The sequence below is a fragment of the Schistocerca piceifrons genome, chromosome 1, assembly GCF_021461385.2.
Source record: "Schistocerca piceifrons isolate TAMUIC-IGC-003096 chromosome 1, iqSchPice1.1, whole genome shotgun sequence".
In the NCBI taxonomy this organism is placed as follows: Eukaryota; Metazoa; Arthropoda; class Insecta; order Orthoptera; family Acrididae; genus Schistocerca; species Schistocerca piceifrons.
In genome coordinates, this window is record NC_060138.1 from 921,842,851 (window position 1) to 921,867,611 (window position 24,761).

At 42.8% G+C, this 24,761-nt stretch overlaps 1 protein-coding gene across 1 annotated transcript in view; it reads right to left on the minus strand.

The window, feature by feature from the left end:
- Positions 1-2,433: 2,433 nt before the first annotated feature.
- Positions 2,434-24,761, minus strand: part of LOC124776536 (E3 ubiquitin-protein ligase MARCHF3-like) — an 88,335-nt gene continuing 66,007 nt past the window's right edge. The window contains exons 2-3 of the mRNA XM_047251568.1: positions 15,194-15,404; positions 2,434-2,589 (exon numbers count right to left, since the gene is read on the minus strand). Coding sequence (XP_047107524.1) covers positions 2,434-2,589; positions 15,194-15,404 — 367 coding nt within the window. The remainder of the gene's footprint in view (positions 2,590-15,193; positions 15,405-24,761) is intronic.

The window sequence follows — 24,761 nt, forward strand, 5'->3', positions numbered from 1 at the left end:
CTCTCGCAGTGTCCGGAGCAAGTATGGTGGGTCTGACACACCGGTGTCAATGTGTTCTTTTTTCCATTTCCAGGAGTGTAGAGAGAAAGCGAGAGAGAGGGAGAGAGACAGATGGAGAGGGAGGGAGGGGGGAGAGAGGGAGGGAGATATATATATATATATATATATATATATATATATATATATATATATATATATATATGATTTCCACATAATGCTGCAGTTATACTCATTTGTAGTTATGTACAACACATGCAAAACCTAATTCCGCATTTTATTGTAATACATTTACTGTGTAATGAGGTTTTTCTATTGTAAGTTTTAACGTATCTTTTGGAATAACCTTCAATATTTGTACGTTAAGTTTCATAACACAAATTATATTCAAGATAAATTGTGCTTAAGAACTTATACTCTCTTTCACATATGGCGTCACTTTACAGGAGGATGCAATGTTTTAGACGTATGTCACGTTTCACTCATGAGATTTGCAGATAACATTTCCTTCATTGTGTGTTCATTCCATAGAAATACAGTCAGTCGTTTTTGTGTTGGTGATACTGTTCACTGAACTGAAGAACATGCATGTTCTCAAAAATTATAGGTTCAAAGGAGCACATGAAAAAAGCAAATTCCGCAGCTGCGGACATTCAAGAGGTGAAGGAAGAATGAGATTAATTTTACCTCTGGTATATAATTAACCATTATTCAATGTACTAATACTTTAGATGATGTACTAATACTTTTGATGATTAAAAACTTTCTAAACCCAAGATCGCATAAATATTTCTTTATTTAAAACAACCCATTTGGACAGACTTTGCTGTCATCTTAAGGTATTAAATAATCTTTTTTTATTGAAACGTTTTTATTTTAATTAGGACCACACGCCAAATTGTCATGTGGATAAAAACAGTACGTTATAAAAGGGTTGTCATAACTAAGATATTTAAAAATGTAGAGCACCTTGTGCAAATGGCCATGTCCATATATATAGCGCTCACAGACGTATTTGGACATGGTCATTTGCCGAAGGTGCTTTATATTTTTAAGTATTTTCTAATGGCAGACCTTTTATAATGCGCTGTTTTTATCCACACGACAACTTGGCATGAGATCCAGCTTACAGTGAATACGTTTCATAACAAATGGGTTTCTTTTTAAGCTCTGAAAATGACAGCAAAGTCTGTCGAAACCAGTTCTCTTTAAATAAAGAAATATTTATGTGAACTTGGCTTTGGAAAGGTTTTAGCAAGTAAAACAGATCCCTCCCTATGTCTTCTCAAAACGAGAAAATTCAATTTTCGATGGTCCTTAACACGTTGTTTCCTGAAAGGTTTTGAACCATGGAGTTTTGTGTCATATATCACCTCCACTAGGAATCTTGACGGTGCCTTTAGCGTCGTAAGCCCTAAAATGTTGTTATATACTGTACTTAATTACTTATTTACAGTTGCCTCGTTTTATGTAACAATGCAACAAAAACACTATTATTGATCCTTCGTTTTGCTTTCCAGTCAACAGCACATACCGTATGTTACAGAAGCAGTCTAAACGTAACCATTCTTATTGTTTACTCGTGTGTATTAATGACGTAAATATCTCCATCAAGGCCCCCACAAAAAAAAGACACACTCTTGTCAATAAATACTGTGTGTATTAATGACGTAAATGTCTCCATCAAGGCTCCCATAATAAAACGACTTACTCTTGTCAATAAACACTAATGTATAGTGAATTAACAAGAGAGATCGCTCAATTAGCCGTACATGAAAATTTTCTATGCAAGCAAGGACATCTGATTTACAAAGCAACCATACTTCGCACAAATTCTCTCTCTCTCTCTCTCTCTCTCTACCGCGCGCGAGCACGCACGCACACACACACACACACACACACACACACACAAGTGTGCGTGCACATAACTCCCCCCCCCCACATACACACACACACACACACACACACACACACACACACACATACACATACACCCGGGCGCGCGCTCACTCAAAACGACTACGCTTTATTTGTTGTAAACCGTAATCGGCAGCAGAAAGTTTTCTTGTATAATCAGCCAGTTCGTATCTACATGCAGTACGACACAGTAGTTGTGACGCTCTCTCCTTTCATAGTTTCTAACCGCAATACAGGTCATTTCTTATTCTACACATTAACTTAATCATGTTAAAATTACAAAATTACGTTTCGATCCATTAAATGCTTCGTGGACAGAGAACATGAAACAGTTTGGTGGTTGAGCTATCGCCCGTATACGCGAATATTCATTGTCAACAGAAGTAAGTCAAATCAGCCTAATATGACACAGGCCCTATCTCGTACTCATTGTCACACAACTCCAGTCTAGTGCCACGGGTTGCTCCGCTGAAGTTGGTCCAGTGTTCAGAGAATGCCGTTGCGCTACCGGCTGGACCACTAGCCGTCGATGGCCGCCTTCGGTTCACCACCTGTACCTGCGGTCAGACGCTTGCGTGCTGCTGGATGTGCGCTCCACGTGGAAAGATTTGCTCCAGAGAGGAGCCTCTCGCTGCCGCTGTCACCTGGCCCTCGTCTTCCGGCGTCGGCAGCACACTGCAAAGAGCCAGGAGGCGCAATGAAAATAGGACGGAAAATGAAGAATCGTATCATTACGGGCGCACAGTTATTGCAGGCAGAAATTAACATCATAAAATGGAAGGAATTGTACTTACATAAAATTATTATCATCATCTTGTAACGTGGCTACTGTCACACATATACTGGGGCGACAAAGATATTCGGAAAGCGTTATACACATATACAGATGGCGGTAGTATCGCGTGCATAAGGTATAAAAGGGAGGCTGACTGGCGGAGTTGTCATTTTTACTGACGCCATTCATATGAAAAGGTTTCCGACACGGTGGCTGCACCATCGAAATTAACAAACTTTGAACTCAGAATGATAGTTGGAGCTAGATGCATGGGACTTTCCATTTTGGAAATCATTAAAGAATTCAATATTCCGAGATCCACAGTGTCAAGAGTGTGCCGAGAACACCAAATTTCAGGCACTACCTCTTACCAAAGACAACGTAGAGGCCGTTGGCCTTCACTAAACGACTGAGTGAAGCGGATTTATGAAGAGTTGTCAGTGCTAACAGACAAGCAACACTGCATAAAATAACCTCAGAAACAATGTGAAACATACGACGAACGTATCCGTTAGGACAGTGCGGTGAAATTTTGCTTCAATGGGCTATGGCAGCAGGCGACCGAAATGAGTGGCTTTGCTAACAGTACGACATTGCATGTAGCGCCTTTCCTGGACTCGTGACCATACTGATTGGACTATAGACGACTGGAAAACCGTGGCCTGGTCAGACGAATTCCGATTTAAGTTGGAAAGAGCTGATGGTAGGGTTCGGGTGCGGAGGAAACCCCACGAAGTCATGGGCTCAAGTTGTCAACGAGTCACTGTGCGAGCTGGTGATGACTCCATAATGCTCTGGGCTGTGTTTACATGGAATGGACTGGGTCCTCTGGATATGTTCGGCTGCCAGGAAACCATTTACAGCTACTCATGGACTTCATGTTCCCGGACAACGAAGGAATATTTATGGATGGATAACAATATGAAAAACATTCTAAGCTGGCCGGTGTGGCCGAGCGGTTCTAGGCGCTTCAGTCAGGATCCGCGCTGCTGCTATGGTCGCAGGTTCGAATCCTGCCTCGGGCATGGATGTGTGTGATGTCCTTCGGTTAGTTAGGTTTATGTAGTTCTAAGTTCTAGGGTACTGATGACCTCAGATGTTAAGTCCCATAGTGCTCAGAGCCAATTTGAAAAACATTCTGGACAATTCGAGCTAATGATCTGGCCAAGCAGATCAGAACGAGGTGAATCCCATCGAATATTTATGAGACACAATTGAGAGATCCATTCGTGCACAAAATCTTGCACGGCAACATTTTCGCAATTACGGACGGCTATAGAGGCAGCGTGACTCAATAGTTCTGGAAGGAACTTCCAACGACAAGTTGAATCCATGCCACGTCGAACTGCTGCACTACGTCGGGCCAATGGAGGTATCCCAGGTATTCAGTATACGCTGTCCGATCAAAAGTATCCGGACACTCGTACGTAATGTAGAGTTGACCACTAGAAGTCACGTGAAGCAAACTCGTCAGTATGAAAGGACCCAGAGAGTATTGCGGCGTCAGTCGAGAAGCAGTGACAGCGCAATGGGTGAGCAGGAGGTCTCAGTGACTTCGAATGTGGACTAATCGTTGGGTGTCCCTGAGTAACAAATCGGTCAGGGACATTTCAACCCTTCTAAAGCTTCCCAAGTCGACTGTTGCTGTGGGGAGTCAAAAAGGTGATCGAGCAGTTCCTCATCAGCCAAGCACTTCTATTGTCAGTGGTAAACGACGCTTGGGCCGGCTGTGGTGGCCGAGCGGTTCTAGACGCTTCAGTCCGGAACCGCGCTGCTGCTACGGTCGCAGGTTCGAATCCTGCCTCGGGAATGGACGTGTGTGATGTCCTTAGGTTATATAGGTTTAAGCAGTTCTAAGTTCAAGGGGACTGATGACCTCAGAAGTTAATTCCCATAGTGCTCAGAGCCATTTGAACCAATTTTTAAACGACGCTTGAGGATGGGTAAAGAGCGACACCACTGGGCAATGACTGATTGCAAACGATTGAGTTGGAGTAACAGGTCGCACTATACCCTGTGGCAATCGGATGGTAGGTTTTGGGTTTGGCAAACTCTGGGGAATGTTACCGGCCAGCATGGGTAGTGTAAACAATGGAACAGGGAGGCTGTGGTTTTAAGGCATGGGGCTGTTTCTAATGGTTAGTGTGTCGTTCTCTTTTGCTCTTAAGGAAGCGCTACATACAGAAGGATATGAATACATTTTGTAGAACTGTGTACTGCGTACAGTAGAGGGAAGGTTCGGAGACGATGACTGCTTATATCAGCATGACAAATGCTCTCTGTCATATAACAGCATAAGTGAGATAATAACATTCCTGAGATGGACTGGCGTACCCAGGGTCACCACCTGAAACCACTGGAACACTTTGCGATGAGGAAGCACGACTTCGCTCCAAACCGCGGCGTCCAATACGACTCTCTTTTTAAGTCCCCCCAGAGGGAAAATTTGTATAAAGAAGATCAAGGAGATCAGTAATGTAGTCATCCCGGAAAACGCTACACAAAGTAACACGGAAAGGGTAATGAACCATAAAGATGAACTGGCCAAGAGAAGCTCGAAAGTGGCTTTACAGTACAATTCAGGACAGTGACAATGAGAGGAGGAGTGTTCCTTCAAGTTAGCGAAGTGAGTCCTGATATTAGACAGTACTCTCGAAAACTCGATCTTGGATTCCGTTCGGTTTCAATGGTGCGCTCAATGTCAAGACCTTGGTCATTTGGCAAAACATTGTTATAAACAAGTAGTAATTTGTGGACACTGCGGAAAAGAATGTCATATCAGAAAAGACTGCACTAAAATCAAACTAGCGACAATGTGTACGCCAGGTAAATATAGGGGTAAAGAATGTAGTGAGAACAGAGATGAATGTCACACGCATCAAACCCTCCTAACAAGATAGATTCTAAGAACGGATTATTGACATGTGTCTCATAACACTAGAAAACAACATCGACTATAATGACACCATCAAGTGACGTCTATGTCAACAACATAAATCACCAATGAGGAGGAGGAGGGCGCCGAAAGAGCGAGGAATTTTTGGCAAAGTGTGAGCATTTAGTGCCATAGAAAACAACAAGGGACACAGACCGAAGGAGTGCAGGATTTGCAGACAAACTCGGCAGTTATATATAGCAAGCGACAGCACACAAACTGAGGAAAATACTGCCCTGCCTACAGAAGTGAAAGAAGATTTGACAATGAAGGATGTATCTGCAACAGAAACAGAAACTGTGAGTCACTTCCTACAGGAAACAAACACCTACACCATGGAAGTAGGCAACAAATCACAGACCGAAACAGATCCTCTGCAACAAATTTATGAAAGCACAGAGAACGTTATGCAGCTCCCATGGCTGGAAGAGCCGATGACGCTTACTACAGCATTAAGATATCTGGTAAGGAATATGTAATCGAAAGGAGAGTATAAGACTTTTCCTGTACGTGGTTTCATAGACAGAATCATCTCAAAGTGAACAATCTTCCAACATAAGCGGAAAACTGCACAAACTACTGAATGAGATGCCGCAATTTCGAATAAATTTCATAAATTTAGTGCAGCTGCAAGATCGTGACAAACTTCTTCAGACAATGTTAAAAACAACTATTACAATCCTAGACAGGCAATACGTCGATCGTAGCATTAACGTTGAAAATATTTGCTTGCTTGAGGCCCTGTGGCAGGAATGCCAGTAAACTTGCGAACGATGGAGTCGTAGACGGTGTGACGTATTGAAGTTTGCGTCGGTGCTGGAAGCGTGCTCGGACAGCCAAAGTGCTTAAGGCGACCATTCGCATCAAACGGTAAATCCGGGATCGAGACCCAACACGGTAAAAATTGCGAATAAATTTTGTAACTTTAGTACAGCTGCAACATCGTCGCCTATTTCTGTTTCCTCGGATATTGTTAAAAATAATAATTAGATATTTATTTGCGTGAACTGTACAACAAATTTCTCCTGAAACGAAGTGTCCTTGCACAGTGGAATAATGCTGAAATGGCAATAATTGATAAAGGGTGAGAGAAGGATCTGATGGTACCCAACTTCAACAGACCAAATTGTCTGTTTAGCATTCTCAGCCAAATATTTGAAAAAACTATTATGCAAGCGATTACAATATCATAGATTGTTACACGGGATGAGTCCTCATAAGGGCTTAGAAGAGCAAGTCAAGTGAAGATGCAATTAATAAGGCGATGTAGCTCATTATACGTACACTGTAGGGGAGATTACTGATTCTCCTGGTGCTTTCAGTAACCTATGGTGGCCGTCTTTCTTTGGCACTTTAGGGAGTTGGAGTGTCCAGAGGCGTTGCACGACTGCCTGAGAGACTATTACTGCGGGAGCGATGCTTTTATGGAATGCCCAGGAACGAAAATAACGAAGAAAATAACAAAAGTATATCCACAGTGATTTGTGTGTAATACAGAGTTTTGGCATGTAGCATTACAGCCCATATTATAGAAATTACACCACACTGCTAACGTAAGCGAACTGGTAGCATTTGCGGATGAAGTGCTGTTCGTTGTAAGTAATGACATCAGAAGATTTATAGAAGACAAGTGACATGCAGGGCTTCCTGGACTTGAGGAATGGTTCTGAAGTGTCAAACTGTCACTAATATCTCACAAAACTATGTATCTCCTGCTGAAAGGGAACATAGCAAGTAAGCCTAACATGAAATTAGATGATGTAACGATTAGAAGCAGCGCAGTAACGACATATCTGGGCGAAAGGTACAAACTTGATGAACAAAACTGTATCCATTGCAAATAGCCAACTTCGTTTTCCCTTGAAAACAGAGCTCATAGACAGCAGCTTGTGGAGCCAACCTCATTAGTGAGATGAGTTCAACGAGCAGAGCTACTAAGATTAACGTGCGCCTGCTGCACTACGCCGAATGATGCAATGTTAGTAATACCGGGAATATGCCCATTGGGCATGGAAATCATGAAAAAGGGAGCCCTTTATTGGTCAATGAAAGGTAATCAAGTGGAAGTACCCAAGGATAGGTGAAACAGAGCCCAATACGAAAACGTTAACAAACGATCGCATATTGGGACTGCGCATAATGAATGGAACACCTCAGGCGCAGGCAGGAGAGCATACAAATTTCTTCCTTGCATCAGGGAGAGAATAAAAATGAGAGAGATTTCTTAACCCGTCGAGTGAACTGACATATTAGCTGACCACTCACGGCCCTTAAGCTACAGATCTACACAAAATCTAAAGACAAATGGAAGACAGTTGCGCATGCAGCATGCGGGCACTAAAGAGTACGTACTGTGGGACTGCGGAATGCATTGAGAAGTGAGTCAGCCTTGTGCATTTTGCACAATACTACAGCTGCAGTGCCCAGGAAGGACGAGGAAGACTTCACAAGGCATTCAGCTACAAGCCAGCATGCTATCATTCCCGCTAGACAACAGTCTCTGAAGATGGAGAGAAGCCAACTGAGGTTGGCGGCCACAGAGTCAAGTGGTTTGCATTGCATTGGTGCAAGTGATAACGGGAGTGTGGAGTCTGCGACGTAACATTGAATCGTAGAACTGTTTGTTATAGTAGATACGCTGCTGATGTGCTAGCCTACTCTGAAGGAATCCAGAAGATAATGGCTGTTGACTGGGGTAGTATGATGGCGGATCCAATAGCAGAAACAACCATCTGCATTTTAAATGCACCAAAATAAATTAACAAAACTTGAACAGATTTTGTGGAGCTAACAGTAGTATTAATAATTGGGTAGTTGGTTAAGGCTTCTATTATAGTTTCGTGGTCGTTGAAGTAGTTGTAGTATTAGCATTTTTTGTAGTACTAGTTTTTTAATTAAGTTCCAGGAATAAATAATGTAATGCAATATAATATAATATAATATAATATAATATAATATAAGGTGATTCAGCTGCCCCTACCCATGAGTTTTATGCAACCGGCAGCACCCTCAAATACCATGGAAAAGATTTCAATACTTTCTCGCTCACTATGTGCAAACTAGTAGTTCTACGTTAAAAAAATGAACAGGACCTGTTTGTAAAAAATTGAATGCAGTTAAATTTTGTAGTGGGATGCGTTTTCGATATAGGTTGTAATTTTAGAGTTATTCAAGAAAAACGTACAAAAATGACCTTCAGACGTATATTTTTATAACTCGAATAACGATAACTCCAGCGAAAAAATATCCTAGTACAAAAAAAATAATAAATCTGACTCCTGAGGAAGAATGTACTGCCATTCCTTCACAGACATTCAGACGCCTTACTGAAAGTGTCCCTAGCAGATTTCAAGCCATCATAAAGGTGAATGGCGGACACAGCTCATATTAATGTCCACCAGTAGGTGTCCGGCTACTTTTGATCAGATAGTGTACTGGGTGCTCAATTTATTTTGGCCACCCGAAATAAATTTTTGTTAAAGAAAATGTACCAAGCAAAATGTTGTTTGGCTACCTGTGGATCATCAACCATCGTGATTGCCATTTTCATAACTTTGATCTTACACAGAACTCGAAGGCAGAAAAAGGGAACACAAGGAAGGAATTAACGGAATCGGACGGAAATCAGTAGAGGTGATGTACACGTACAGACAAACGAATGGTTATAATTTCAAAAAAGTTGGATGACTGTTCGAGAGAACATTCTTCACAAATTTAGAAAGTCAATAACGCGGCGGTCTAATGCTGGCCCTTATGCAAGCAGTTATCCGGATTGGAACTGATTGCTAGGTTTGTTGGACATCCTCCTGAGGGATGTTGTGCCAGATTTGGTCCAGTTGGAGCAATAGATCGTCAAAATCCCGAGCTATTTGGAGGTCTCCTCCCATAACGCTCCAAACGTTTTTAGCTGGAAAGAGTTCAGCGACCTTGCTGGCCAAGGTAGGATTTGGCAAGTACCACGCGGGGTAGCCGTGCGGTCTCAAGCGCCTTGTAACGGTCCGCGTGGTTCCCCCCGTCGGAGATTCGAGTCCTCCATCGGGCATGAGTGTGTGTGTGTTGCCTTTAGCGTAAGTTAGTGTAAGTTAGATTAAGTAGTGTGGAAACTTAGGGATCGATGACCTTAGCAGTTTGGTCCAATAAGATCTTACCACAAATTCCGTGTGTGGCCGGGTATTAATTTATTGAAATGTAAGCCTACGTTGGCTTGCCATGAAGGGCGACAGAATGGGGTGCAGAATATCGTCGACGTACTTCTATGCTGTAAAGGTGAGGTAGATGACGAACAAGGGGTCTCCAGACACATCTTCGTTTGTCATCGCGGCTTAGTTCGCATAAGGACTTACCAGTGATGGCAATTCAACTCCAGTCCATGAAATTCGAGACCAAAAATGTGTCTGGAGATGTCCTGGACAGTGGTAGGATACCAACCTGACTGTCGCCAGCCGTACGGCTTGGCAACCAGGAGACAGTACCAGTGGTCTGGGGTGCCATTTCTTTTTATAGCAGGACACCTTTGGTTGTAATACGGGGCCACCTTACACCACAGCGATACGTCGATGATATTTTACGAACCGTTTGACACCCTTCATTGCAAGCCATCCTGGGCTTACATTTCAACAAGATAATGCCCGCCCTCACCCGAAGAGAATTTCTACTGCTTGTCTTCGTGCTTGCCAAATCCTACCTTGGCCAGCAACGTCGCCGAATGTCTACCGAAGTTAAAACGTTTGGAGAATTATGGGCAGGGCCCTCCAACGAGCTCGGGATTTTGATGATATTACCCGCCAATTGGGTAGCATTTTTCACGATATTCCTCTGGAGGACGTCCAACAACTCTATCAATGATTGCCAAGCCGAGTAAATGCTTGCGTAAAGGAAAGGTGTGGACCAACACGTTACTGAATTGCTCAATTTGCGAAGTTTTCTCACTTGAATAAATTTAATTTTTCAGAAATTATAATAATTTGACTGTCTATACATGTACAGCACATTTATCAATTTCCGTCACATTACGATAATTCCGTCGGTGTGAGTCACTTTTTATTCCGGTAATCCATTTTCTCTCCTCAAGACCCGTTAAAAACCCGTTCACGAAAACATGACGTTATTAAAAACGTCCTCAGGAGGACGTCCAACAACTATCATTCACTGCCAAGCCGTTATTAAAAACGTCACGTTTTCGTGAATGGTACACTTACATATTTTTAACGAGCTGCACTTCGCGAGTATCGACGCATTGGAGGAATACGGAGAAGTCCTGTTTCCACATCGGAGTTGAAAAACATGATTTGGAAGTTCAAATTAACTGGCTACTTGAGAATTGTTCTTGGGTGCTGCAGACGGCCAATTGCGCCACAGATTGTTGATGAAGTTACTGCTGGGTGCAATGTGCAATCTTCTAGTAAGGCACGAGCTGTGCCACGACAGCTGAACATTCCATGGACCACTGTTGGAAAGATCCGTGCGAAAAATTATGAAATGGTATCTCTAGTGTGAAAACAGGCTGTCGTGGATGCAGATGGTCGTCACACCGAGCATCGTTTGTAAGCTGGCACGTAAACATGGTACGCAACTAACTAATGTTATCCTCTCATGTGGAAATTAACATGTGTTTTTTTCAGTGGTGTATTCGTTATTCCTCTTCCGCAAGTCCTTACAAATGCTTCCACTAAATTTCATTGTTCTACGACCACTCGTTTTTCACGATGCCCTCTGAAGAAGTGATAGCTTAATTACAACTACCCTGTATGCTGATGCCAAGAGAAATTCCTCAGTTGTAAGTTTTATCACTCAAGGAGAAAAATGGAAATCTAGAGAACAATTTTCATTTTATTTCCGATTGCCGCTGACGATAGGTACCATGACGAACGTAAGGCCGTGCAGAAGGGATGAAAGATAGCTCAATTTAAAATAAAAATGATAAAAAAATAAGAAGAAATGCTGAGTCGGTAGAGCACTTGCTCGTGAAATGCCAAGGTTCTAGGTGTGAGTCTTAGTCCGGCATACAGTTGTAATCTGCCACAAAGTTTCAGATCTATCCATTGCCTCAATATTTAACTGTTTTCCCTCATATTCACTGAAATGTAGTGAGGTTCCTTCGTGCTAGAATTAGAGGAAGTCGAGTCTAACAAGCATTTCTGTGTGTTATGGAGAAACTGCTGGTAATCTGTTCTAGATAAACATGCAGCAGATGCTAGAATTTGCGTACAAAATCCTTCCACCTTGCTTTTCACGTGAGGTACTTTTAGCGAGATCTAACAGAAAACGCTTGGGAGCACGAGGCGACAGGTACACCGACAACATTAGTTATTATCATGCTGGTCAGGATGCATGTGGAGCGGAAGGAGAAACACAGTGATTCGACTGCACAATAGGGCTAAAAGCGGGACTTAGTGCGAAGGAGGCGGTTGCTTGGGGTGGAATTTTGACGTTTCCTATCCAAGGTGGACTTTTATGGGAGGAGGTGGAGCTCTGTACGCAAGCTTTGTAGAAAAACCGTTGGGTAACTTCAGCCGTTAGTGGCTCTCTATCCAGCGAGAATCCAATGATGTAAGAGCCACTGATATTGCGTAAAATTAACGCACATATTTTTTATTCATCTCTATGAGAAGATCTTATCGACACTCCACATACTCTGTACAATACAAGTTGGCTACTTTGTGGCATAAAGACTAGGTACGCCTTATACCTAACAATTGACTAAGAATTTTAATGATGAGTGCACAGAGCCGCCACATCCAAAGACACTTCACTGCGGTCTAGTCACACTAAGGTGACCACCTGCTATGTTCGAGTCAAAGTGCAATAACCACTCTCAGACGGCAGATGGGAGCCTTAGCGACGGAGGGTTAGAGAGCCTGTATAGGTAGAGAGTGGCCAACCGGACGATACAGCGGCCATTTTTCTGCCAAACTGCAGGCGGGACTTTTGAATGGCCAGTAGTGGAGTACACACTCACCGAACTAAAAGCACAAGATAATATGGCGAAATCATTCGTTAAATGCCTTTCTTTACAGCTATAATATACTCATAGTAGCCTACTACGTACAGCACAGGAAAATTTGATACAGTGGCTGTAAAAATTATTCGTTACTTGCATTTACCTCCTTTAAAGTTTGTTTACTAGACATATTGCAATGAAAGTAACGTAAATAAAAAAAATATAGTGTATACCATTTGCTTTGTAGCGGAAGTGCATAACGCTAAAGATTTAACGTACCTGTATTACGTCAGATGAATGAAAGTCGTAAGCAGTTGTTTACTTGTGACATGCAAAAAGTGTGAGACGTTTTAGCACTTCTTGTCACGTCTTCAAACTTTTTGCATGTCACAAGTAAACAACTGCTTAGGACTTTCTATCATATAAATACTGAATACCTCTCGTAGATAACAAACGAAAAAGATTACAAAAATCAAGTAATGTTGAATGTAGGCTACTGTAATAACAACCAAATATAACAAGAAAACTACCGTATCCCTTCTACCCCACAGTAAGTAGGCCTATTAAAAACTGTCTTCAAGAGTACCTACAATTACTTACTATGAATAATGTTTCAGCAACCACGACAACTGCGGAAAACGTGCTTACAACTTGCCTGGGTCAACAGTCAGGCAATAATACTGAAACCAAAAGAATGCCTAGTGTTCTGATTCGGAACGAAATAAAGTTTGACGCTGTAAAGTCGAATGAGCATGGCACAACAATTATATGAACTTTCCGTTTCCAGCAAAGACTGTCAGATATTGGCTTCAGAAAAGCTTGTTATGCTACCAGTATGCACGAACTGTTAAAGAAATAAGAGCTTAAAAAACCATATACAACTAAATCGAACATGCATGCACAACGTATAACAAGTCACTCAATAATTCAAATACCTTTTAATAATTTCCAAAAGTCCTCTGAACTTCAATTCAACTCAAAAGCACGGCGAACATGGGAAGCGCAAGAGACGTTTGGCAGAAAAATGGTGCCAGAGCTAATCAACCAATTACGGGCAACTTCACCTATGGCCACTCTCTCTGTATACAGGCTCTCTGTGGAGGGTATATAAAGCGTGCCTGAAGGACACGGACAAAATTGCAGTAGTTGTAAAGCAGAAACGGAGCGATTTACCTGACGCTGAAAACGATATGATCATTGCCTTTCGGACCAAGAGTGAAACCATATCCAGAGCGGTTAAGTTTGTAAGCTGTTCATGGCAAAATGATGCTACTCAAATCCGGCGCTGAGGCAACTGCCCTGCACCACGGGCCGTAGTTCACAGGGGTCTAGTCACGCTAAGGTGACCACCTCCTGCAATAACCACTCTCAGACGGCAGATGGGAGCCCTAGCGATGGAGGGTTAGGAAAATACGTACAATTGTTGAGCTACTGACCACCCAGATGAACCAAGTGGCTACCAGCAGTTTCTTCTCAACGACCGTTCAGAGAACGTTGTTGCGTATGAGCCTCCGCGGGTGACTGGTTTATGCACCCTTGGTGACTGACGTTCATTGGCAATGAAGGCTGGAAATTGCCCCCAAGTGGGCATCGAATGAGTGACAACACGTGACCTCTTCAGATGAATCACGTTTCATGCACCATCGGAAAGACGACCGTTGGCATGTTCGGCGTTAGACATCTGAAAGTAAACACCTTGCAACATTCGTCGGAAGGGTCAAGGCTGCAGGGAATCACCTGGGCAACCTCATCCTGACAGACAACACAATGTATCAGCACAAGTAGGCAACTATCTTTGGAGACCATGTCAACCCCTACACGCAGTTTCTATTTCCTGGGTACGATGCCATCTACCAGCAGAACAATGCAATGTGTCACCCAGCTCGTAGTGTGCGTGCGTGGCTGGAAAAGCTCCAAATGAGTTTACCGTACTCCCCTGGCCACCAACGCCCCTTATTTAAATCCAATCGAGAATCTGTAGAACCACGTCGATCCGGCTGTACGTGCGGTGGATCCTCAGCCGAGAAACCTAGAGCAGCTGGCCATGGCAACTGAGTTCGCATGGCCGCAGGTCCTTGCTGGTTCGTTCCAGTACCTCACTGACTGTCTTCTGCACGTCTCGAAGCGGTCAGCGCTGCAAATGATGGTTAATCTGCATTTTGTCAGGTGGTCACATTAATGTAACTCTACTGTGCATAACAGGATAACTGCTGTAACTGCTATTGCATCATAATGTTCAAGACCTCTTCCACTCATGGTGCACTGAAAACCACCTTGAGTGGCGTCCTATACTTCGACTACGTAAAAAGCAGCCCAGATATAAATGTAAGAGGAGAAAGAAGAACATCTATACCTTCAAGCCACTGGTGCATGTTGCACTAAACCCGCAGTAGGTCCGACTTTCACCAGAATTTCAAGCGCAAGGACAATTTAGCACCTGTAGCAACTATCTCCCGAGCTGCATTTAACAAAGGTTGACAATTTCTCACATATAAATAAGCATCTAATAATATACTTCTGTGAAAGACTGCCCATGCAAGTACTGTAAGTTCTTTTCCACAACTATGGCTAACCTGATGCGGTAACAGGAGCTCCACCATGAGTACCATTCGCTGAAATGTCCACTGACGGCGATGCCGAGCCAGATGAAGAAGCAGATGACAATGATAGTGCACATCACCAGGAGTCCAATTGCCGTCAGAGCCTCTGTGGTAGTCTCGTTTGGTCCGATCCCCACGGGACCCTCCGCTAGCTCCAGAATACCGCGTACGCTAAAATACACGTACGCTCCGATCACCGGCATAACGCATATCACTGTCAACAGGTCGATCACCAGTAATCTGGAAATGAAACCGTCAATAGATGTGTCACAGAAAGTCATATTTAAACAGTCATGGTACAACAGTATACATTGTAGCACCTGACGCATCATGAACATTAACTTGAAGACAGTCACATGGCAGTTTAATTATGGGAATATGTTTTGAATTTCCAGCCACCTGCAGCTACCATAAAAGTATTTACGATTCGAGAGCTCACATCTCAATTTCAAATACCATACCAGTTGCTCGAAGTCAAAGAATATGGCGTGGCCATACAGCAACATTTAATTAGAGAGTCCGAACAACGTACTCAGCGACGCTTGTTTGGGATTAAATTATCAACATTATGAGCCATGACAATCAAACATAAATTATGCCAAGTAGTCGAATACATTAAGTAGAGTTAGTGTATTTGACTGCACGACCACCACGAATCGTACAGTTAAAGTAAAAAGATTTTTCAGTTTTCATCTGATATATTTTTATATCATCAATAAATTTAGGAAAGAATTTTCATTCTGCAGCGGAATATGTGCTGTTTTAAGACTTCCTGGGAGATTAAAACCGCGAGACAGATTGGGAATCGAAACTGGAACCTTTGCCTTTTGCGAACAAGTGATTTATTAACTGAGCTATCCAAGCAGGAGACGTCCTCAATCTTTTACTTCCGTCTGTACCTCATCTCCGATCTTTCAGATTTCACATAAATTCTTCTACATACCTACCGAGAGAGGTGGTGTAGGGATTAACATAATGCATTCGCATTCCGGAGGATGACGGTGCAAATCCCTGTCTAACTATCTAGATTTAGATTTTCTGTGATTTCCGTCACTCACTCCAGGCAAACGCCGGGATGATTCCTTTGAAAATGGCAGGGCCCATTTCCTTCCCCATCGTTTCGTAATCCGAGCTTGTGCTCCATCTTTAGTTACCTCGTCGATGAGACGTTAAACAATAATCTTCCTTCTTTACTTTCTTCTCCATTACTTGCGGTACCATTCCTCCTGAAAGGAAGGATATTGCGGAAATGTCGCGGGGGATACTCTCGTCAGGTATGCAGGAGAACTTTTGTAAATCGTGGAAGGAGGGAGATGAGATGCTGGTACAATCAAAGCTCGGATGAGGGGCGGGGGGAGGGTGTTGCGAGAGTCGTGAGTTGTGATTGGTTAGCTTAGTCGGCTCGGCACTTGCCCAGGCAAGGCAAAGGCCCCATGCTCCAGTCCCGGACTGGCATGCAGTTCTAATCTGCAAGAAAGTTTCAGTAAATTTTGGATTTCGCTAATTGTTTTGTATGTAAAAGTCTCTGACTGCCTCTCCCACCGGAGGTTCGGGTCCTACCTCGGGCACGGGTGTGTGCACTGCTCTTCGCAGAAGTTAGTTTAAGTAGTGTGTAAGTCTGGGGATCGATGACCTCAGTAGTTTGGTCCGTTAGGAATTCACACACATTTGAACATTTGAATGTCTCTGTGGGGTCGAACAAAAAACTATCCGGTTGTTTCAGCTGTTATATACCAAGCGTGATTTGTTTTGCTAGAGAACAATCTGGACAAAGGGCGTGATCATTGTACTAGAAAATGTATGATGGAAATGGAGACTACCTAGGGTAGTTTATTCTATGTATGTGGGAAAATTAACGCACTCAAGTGGAATGTGGGGGGGGGGGGGAGGGAGAAGTTGGAGACGGAAAAATAACACCGATACAGTGGGAGGAAGGAAGAATCTTAAACTAGGAGAAAAGCCTCTACCTCTACCATAGTAGTTTGTCGAGACGGGTTAGAAAAGGAAATGACGATTAAGAATATTCATTCAAGTCAGTAACACAATTGTTTTAACAAATCGCTTTTAATAACAAAATCGTTTTAAGTTACAAAGAGACAGACTTAAAATGCAGAATGTTTTGAAACTATATACGAGAGTGCAATTTTTTAATTCTAGCATTATTGTTATTTAAGTGTAAGTCAATAAAATGATCTGATTTGTATCACATGTCTAATTTTATATTTATTGTACAGCGATGGTTAAAACTGTAGCAATTGTTGCAGTTCTTTTAATTTCTCTAATTTACATCTAAAAGCAGTTCAAACAATTCCTCAATATAGCAAAAACAAAATCATCTGCAAGAAGAGCAATTCATGATGTTCTGGGGACACCAAATGTAGCGGCAGCTGTAGAGCCGAGAGGACGCACAGCAGAGCAGCAGCAGCAGTTGTGTGATAAACTGTAAATTAATTTAATCTTTGGTTTTTGTTCACGTGCTTCTGCGAGGAAGTGAACAAAACGTTTGTACTTTACTGTGTAGACTATTGGTTAGAAAATTAATCGTAGTTTCTGTTTTTGTGTACCTCTTGTAAATATCCTTGTGTAGGGCGGCTTCCTAGCATAAATTTTCCGTGTAGATAATTTTATTTCTGTTTAATAGCTTGCGGACTCAGAGTTCAGTGAGAAATCTGCACACCAACTCTTTTTTTTTTACTTTATTCTCCTTTGGTATATTTTCAAACTCAGTAGCGCGATTTGAGACCATGTATCTATTTTAAACACAATACGATATGGCTAGGGACTGCGCTTGTTGTGAGCGGACACAAGGAGAGTTGGCTGCTGTGCGTAAACAGCTGGAAATTGCGTTGGCTACCGCCGACAAGCTTCTAGCTAATACTCGAATTTGCGGTGACGTCGGGGCCCCAGTGACGAGACCTGCGAGACCTTTGGTGCCACTGGATTCCCTGGTGGCCCGGACGTCGCTGCGGCTACCGATATGCAACATCTGACCGGTCCGTCTGCACTCCAGAGTGGTTGGCAGACAGTGGTGGGTTCGCGTGTCACTGGGCGGAAGGCGAAAGTGGAAACACGCCGTGCGGCTGGCTCCTTACGTCTTAGCAACAGGTACGAGATGCTTCCCAGTGTTGATAAAAACTCTGAGCCGGCACGTTATGCCTCTCCTGTTGGGCCAGCGGTCGATTTTCCTGCCCAGTCCGGACAGGTACAGAGGGTGGGTATATTAGACGTTTGGAGCTCCAATGTTAGGAGGGTGTGGCGCCCCTCAGGGAGATAGACAAGGCGGGAAATAATTCCAGTGTGCATTCGGTATGTTTGCCGGGAGGTCTCATCCGTGACGTGGAAGAGGCCCTGCCGGCGGCTATCGAGCGCACTGGGTGCAACCGGCTGCATGTAGTGGCGCACGTCGGCACGAATGACGCCCGCCTGCCACTTAAGTTCTGAGGCCATCCTTGGTTCCTTTCGGCGGCTGGCTGATTTGGTGAAGGCAACTAGCAACGCACGTGAAGTGCAGGCTAAGCTGTCTATTTGTAGCATCGTACCCAAGGTTGATCGCGGTCCTCTGATTTTGAGCAGAGTGGAAGGTCTAAACGAGAGGCTCAGACGGCTCTGCGACGGTACAGGATGCGAATTTCTCGACCTCCGCTATCGGGTGCAGAATTGTAGGGTTCCTCTTAACAGGTCAGGCGTGCACTACACACAGGAAGCGGCTGCTAGGGTAGCGGAGTACGTGTGGCGTGCACATGGGGCTTTTTTAGGTTAGAGGACCCCTTCATTGGGAGCAAACAGGATTTTACTGTTAAATCAGCCACAGTGACCTCAGAGGATCTGGTTCCTGGTAGGCCATATATATAAAAGATTAATATAATTTTAGCAAGCTGCAGGAGCATCCAAGGAAAGGTCCCAGAATTAGTATCGCTTATTAAAGATTATAATGCACAGACAGTATCGGGAACAGAAAGCTAGTTGAAGCCAGATGTCAATGACAACGAAATCCTATGTTCAGACGGTAATGTTTATCGTAAGGATAGGTTAGTCGCCAATGGTGACGGCGAGTTTATTGGAGTAAAAAATTCGATAAAATCTAGCGAGTGGATCACGGATTCCGAATGTGAATAAATCTGGGTGAAATTGAGCATCAAAGAACAGTCAAAAATTGTGATTGGATGGTTTTATAGACCACCTGGGTCAGGATCTGTAGTTGTAGAGCGCTTCAGACAGAGCTTACAGAATGTCAATAGTAATTTTCCTGATATGCCGTTGTAATAGGGGGTGACTTCAACTTGCCAGGTATAGATTGGGAGTGTTATGTCATCAAAACTGGTGCCAGAGATAGGGAATCGTGTGGCAATGTTCAGGATGTCTTGTCCGAAAATTACATTGAGCACATAGAGAACCAACTCGTGAGCGCAACGTCTTAGACCTCCTGGCAACAAACGGACCTTAACTTATCACCTCAGTTAACGTAGAGGAAGGTATCAATGATCATAAGGCTGTGACAGCATATATGACACGGTTCCTAGAAGGAATGTTAAGAAAGGAAGGAAGATATATTTGCTCAGCAAGGGTGACAGGATAAAAATTTCAGAATATCTCAGCAGTCAACGTCAAATATTCTGTGATGAGGACGAAGATGTGGAGAACAAATGGAAAAAATTCAAAGGCATTCAATATGCCCTAGACAAGTATGTCCCGAGTAAGGTTTTAAGGGATGGGAAAGATCCACTATGGTTTACTAGCCGTGTTAGAAAAGCGCTGCCGGCCGATGTGGCCGAGCGGTTCTCGGCGCTTCAGTCTGGAACAGTGCGACCGCTACGGTCGCAGGTTCGAATCCCGCCTCGGGCATGGATGTGTGTGATGTCCTTAGGTTAGTTAGGTTTAAGTAGTTCTAAATTATAGGGGACTGATGACCTCAGATGTTAAGTCCCATAGTGCTCAGAGCCATTTGAACCATTTGAAAAGCGCTACGTAAACAAAGAGCACTTCATCTCAGATTCAAGAGAAGTAAAAACCTAGCTGACAAACAGAAGCTGAACGACGCGAAAATGAGCGTAAGGAGAGCAATGAGGGAAGCGTTCAATGAGTTTGAAAGTAAGACGTTGTCAACAGACCTGAGTAAAAACCGTAAGAGATTTTGGTCGTTTGCAAAATCAGTAAGTGGGTCAAAATCACACCGGCACCGAAACGAAGGACAACAGAGAGAAGACCGAAATACTGAATTCGGTCTTCCGCAGTTGTTTCACAGAGGAAAATCGCAACACTGTCCCTCTTTTCAATCGTCGTGCGAACGTCGATGTGGCAGATATTGTGATAACCGATCGCGGAATTGAAAAGTAGCTACAATCTTTTAGTATTGCAAAGGCTTCAGGATCAGGTGAGATGCCTATAAGCTTCTATAAAGATTATTCGAAAGAACTTGCTCCCCTTCTAGCAGTAATTTATCGTAGGGCGCTTGAGCAACGAAAGGTACGAATGACTGGAAAAAAAAGCGCCGGTCATTCCCGTTTTCAAGAAATGGCGTAAGAGATGAGATCCACACAATTATAGACCTATATCGTTGATGTGAATCTGTTGTAGAATTATGGAACATGTTTTATGTTCAAGAATTATGACGTTCTTGGAAAATGAACAACTCCTCTATAAAAATCAACATGGATTCCGCAAACACAGGTCATGCGAAACTCAACTCGCTCTGTTTCTCCATGAGATCCACAGCGCAGGGGACAACGGCGCTCAGGCCGTGTTCCTTGATTTCAGTAAGGCATTTGACACCGTCACTCATTGCCGTTTAATGAAAAGAATACGAGCTTACGGAATATCAGAGCAGACCTGCGAGTGAATTCAAGACTTTCTTGCAGACAGAACTCAACACGTCGCCTTAACGGAAATAAATCGACAGATATAAAGTTAATATCCGGAGTACCACAGGGAAGTGTGATAGGACCGTTGCTGTTCACAATATATATAAATGGTCTAGTAGAAAGCATCGGACGCTCTTTAAGGCTATTCGCAGATGATGCAGTTGTTTATACCGAAGTAGCAACGCCAGAAGATAGTAAGAATTTGCAGAACGACCTGCAGAGAATTTATGAATAGTGAAGACTCTGGCAGTTGACCATGAACGTAAATAAATGTAACATATTGCGCATACACAGGAAAAGAAATCCATTACTGTACAGCTACACTACTGATGACAAATAGCTGGATACAGCACTACCGTGAAATATCTAGGCGTAATTATCCAGAGCGACCTAAAGTGGAATGACCATATAAAACAGGTACTGGGAAAAGCAGACACCATTCTCAGATTCATCGGAAAAATATTAAGGAATTGTAACTCATCCACGAAACGAGTGGCTTATAAGGCGCTTGTTCGCCCGATTCTTGAGTATTGTTCATCTATCTGGGATCCCTATCAGGTAGGACTGATAGAGAGAGAAGATCCAACGAAGAGTGGCGTGTTTCGTGACGGTATCGTTTAGTTGGCGAGAGAGCGCTACGGAGATGCTAAACAAACCCCACCAGCAGACGTTACAAGAGAGGCGTTTTACATCACGGAGAGATTTACTAATGAAATTCCGGGACAGCACTTTTCAGGAGGAGTCACACAACATATACTTCCCCCCTCATACATTGTAAGAGGTCCGAGCAGATGTAATTTCGATGTATTGCTCACGCGCTGCCTGCGATATGTAAGGTATAAGAGAATCTCAGACCAGAGAGCAGTGTTGACTGCAGTAGGAACTGTGTACCTGTAGCAGTAAGTTGTTGCTAGCGAGCAGTCTGGTCTGGTGTATCGTGTTGGCTGGGCCGGTCGTGGTGCAGCGATGCCGGAGCCTGAGCATTATTGTATAAGGTAAAAGGCAGCCTCGCGCATATGTAGTATTGTTATCTTAAGTCCCATGTAAATGTTTTAAAAATGTCCTAATAATAATCTTTCTCGTAAAAAATAACATTTAACAACCATTCATTTCAATTTAAAGAATTTACTAATTTCTCCAATCCATGATCATCCCGATTATTGCAAAAGAAAAATCAGTTGTTTCCTTTCATAAATGACATATCTATCGGCCAGCATTCCACATATATATGCGTTATCCGGCAACTTCATTGAGGTAAGAATTTTTCTTTTTTTATTCAGAATGATCTTTCAGGGCCATGTTGCTGCACTGCTGACGTCCAAAATTTACCAGGTTAAATTCACATTCAATTATTGAAAAATTATAAGTGAGTGACAATTTAATTGAGAGGTTAGTTACATTGTATTATTACCAGGTTACTGAATTTATTTTTTGTTGGGACGTTACCCTGAACGTGAACGACATAATTATAATTTTTACTGTTGAGAAGTTTAGGAATTTTTCTGTTTTGAGGTTACACTAAATGTCAATATTATTCATATGTATTATATTATTTTCATCAAAATACTAACACGAATTCTTTACAGACGAATGGAAAAACTAGTAGAAGCCAACCTTGGGGAAGATCAGTTTGGATTCCGTAGAAACACTGGAACACGTGAGGCAATACTGACCTTACGACTTATCTTAGAAGAAAGATTAAGGAAAGGCAAACCTACGTTTCTAGCATTTGTAGACTTAGAGAAAGCTTTTGACAATGTTGACTGGAATACTCTCTTTCAAATTCTAAAGGTGGCAGGGGTAAAATACAGGGAGCGAAAGGCCATTTACAATTTGTACAGAAACCAGATGGCAATTATAAGAGTCGAGGGACATGAAAGGGAAGCAGTGGTTGGGAAGGGAGTAAGACAGGGTTGTAGCCTCTCCCCGATGTTGTTCAATCTGTATATTGAGCAAGCAGTAAAGGAAACAAAAGAAAAATTCGGAGTAGGTATTAAAATTCATGGAGAAGAAATAAAAACTTTGAGGTTCGCCGATGACATTGTAATTCTGTCAGAGACAGCAAAGGACTTGGAAGAGCAGTTGAATGGAATGGACAGTGTCTTGAAAGGAGGATATAAGATGAACATCAACAAAAGCAAAACAAGGATAATGGAATGTAGTCTAATTAAGTCGGGTGATGCTGAGGGAATTAGGTTAGGAAACGAGGCACTTAAAGTAGTAAAGGAGTTTTGCTATTTGGGGAGCAAAATAACTGATGATGGTCGAAGTAGAGAGGATATAAAATGTAGGCTGGCAATGGCAAGGAAAGCGTTTCTGAAGAAGAGAAATTTGTTAACATCCAGTATTGATTTAAGTGTCAGGAAGTCATTTCTGAAAGTATTCGTATGGAGTGTAGCCATGTATGGAAGTGAAACATGGACGATAAATAGTTTGGACAAGAAGAGAATAGAAGCTTTCGAAATGTGGTGCTACAGAAGAATGCTGAATATTAGATGGGTAGATCACATAACTAATGAGGAGGTATTGAATAGGATTGGGGAGAAGAGAAGTTTGTGGCACAACTTGACCAGAAGAAGGGATCGGTTGGTAGGACATGTTCTGAGGCATCAAGCGATCACCAATTTAGTATTGGAGGGCAGCGTGGAAGGTAAAAATCGTAGAGGGAGACCAAGAGATGAATACACTAAGCAGATTCAGAAGGATGTAGGTTGCAGTAGGTACTGGGAGATGAAAAAGCTTGCACAGGATAGAGTAGCATGGAGAACTGCATCAAACCAGTCTCAGGACTGAAGACCACAACAACAACAACATTATTTTTATTTTGTGGGGAGGTTACAACATCTCGCGTATTGACCACGAGGAGAAAATTCGAGAAATTAGAGCCTATACGGAGGCTTACTGACAATCATTCTTCCCACGCACTATTCGCGAGTGAATCTGGGTTGAAGGGATCAGATAGTGGTACCGAAAGTACCCTCCGCCACACATCATTAGATGGCTTGCGGAGTATGATGTAGATGTAGATGAATGTACACACCAGAGGTAGCCTGTCAGCACGAATATTACAACTCAGCCCCTATCCTTGTGAACGTATCTCCATAGGGATCTCAGCACGCAGACCCTGCTGTCGCATATCACAGACTCCCCAGATCAAGGCGCAGAAGTGGCATTTAAACATTTACTATTCCATATGCAAAATTTCTCAATCAGAATACAGAAAGTTAATCTATAGGAAGAGATGACCTGGCATTTACAATCTCTGACATCAATACTGCAATTGACAACCAGTATAAGTCGAGTGTAGAAACATGATTGTAATTGTGATAAATCGAATTTACAGAATAAAAATGAGATGTGTCAGGTCAGCAACGGACTGATGCCACCTAACTAGAGGGAGCTACTGAGTGTAAAACCCGAATGGCAAGACAGAAATTGGGATTCATCAAACAAAATAATTTAAGACGCGGGCTACAAGTGTTGAGGGAATTGTGTGTTGAGGGAATTGTCACTGACAGGTCCAAACACGATAGGTCCTTTCTTCCACTGCTTACGTATCCACATCGATCCGTCTTAATGCACTGATTTTTTAGAGCCGACCGTCATGTATCTACCAATTACCTGTCATGATGGAGGGTCACATGATCACCTGACATCAGTTCTACAGGACGGAGAAAAATTCCGAACTTGGAGGCCGGTATGCGATTCCTCATCGAGTTTCAAGACAGAAGTTCATCTA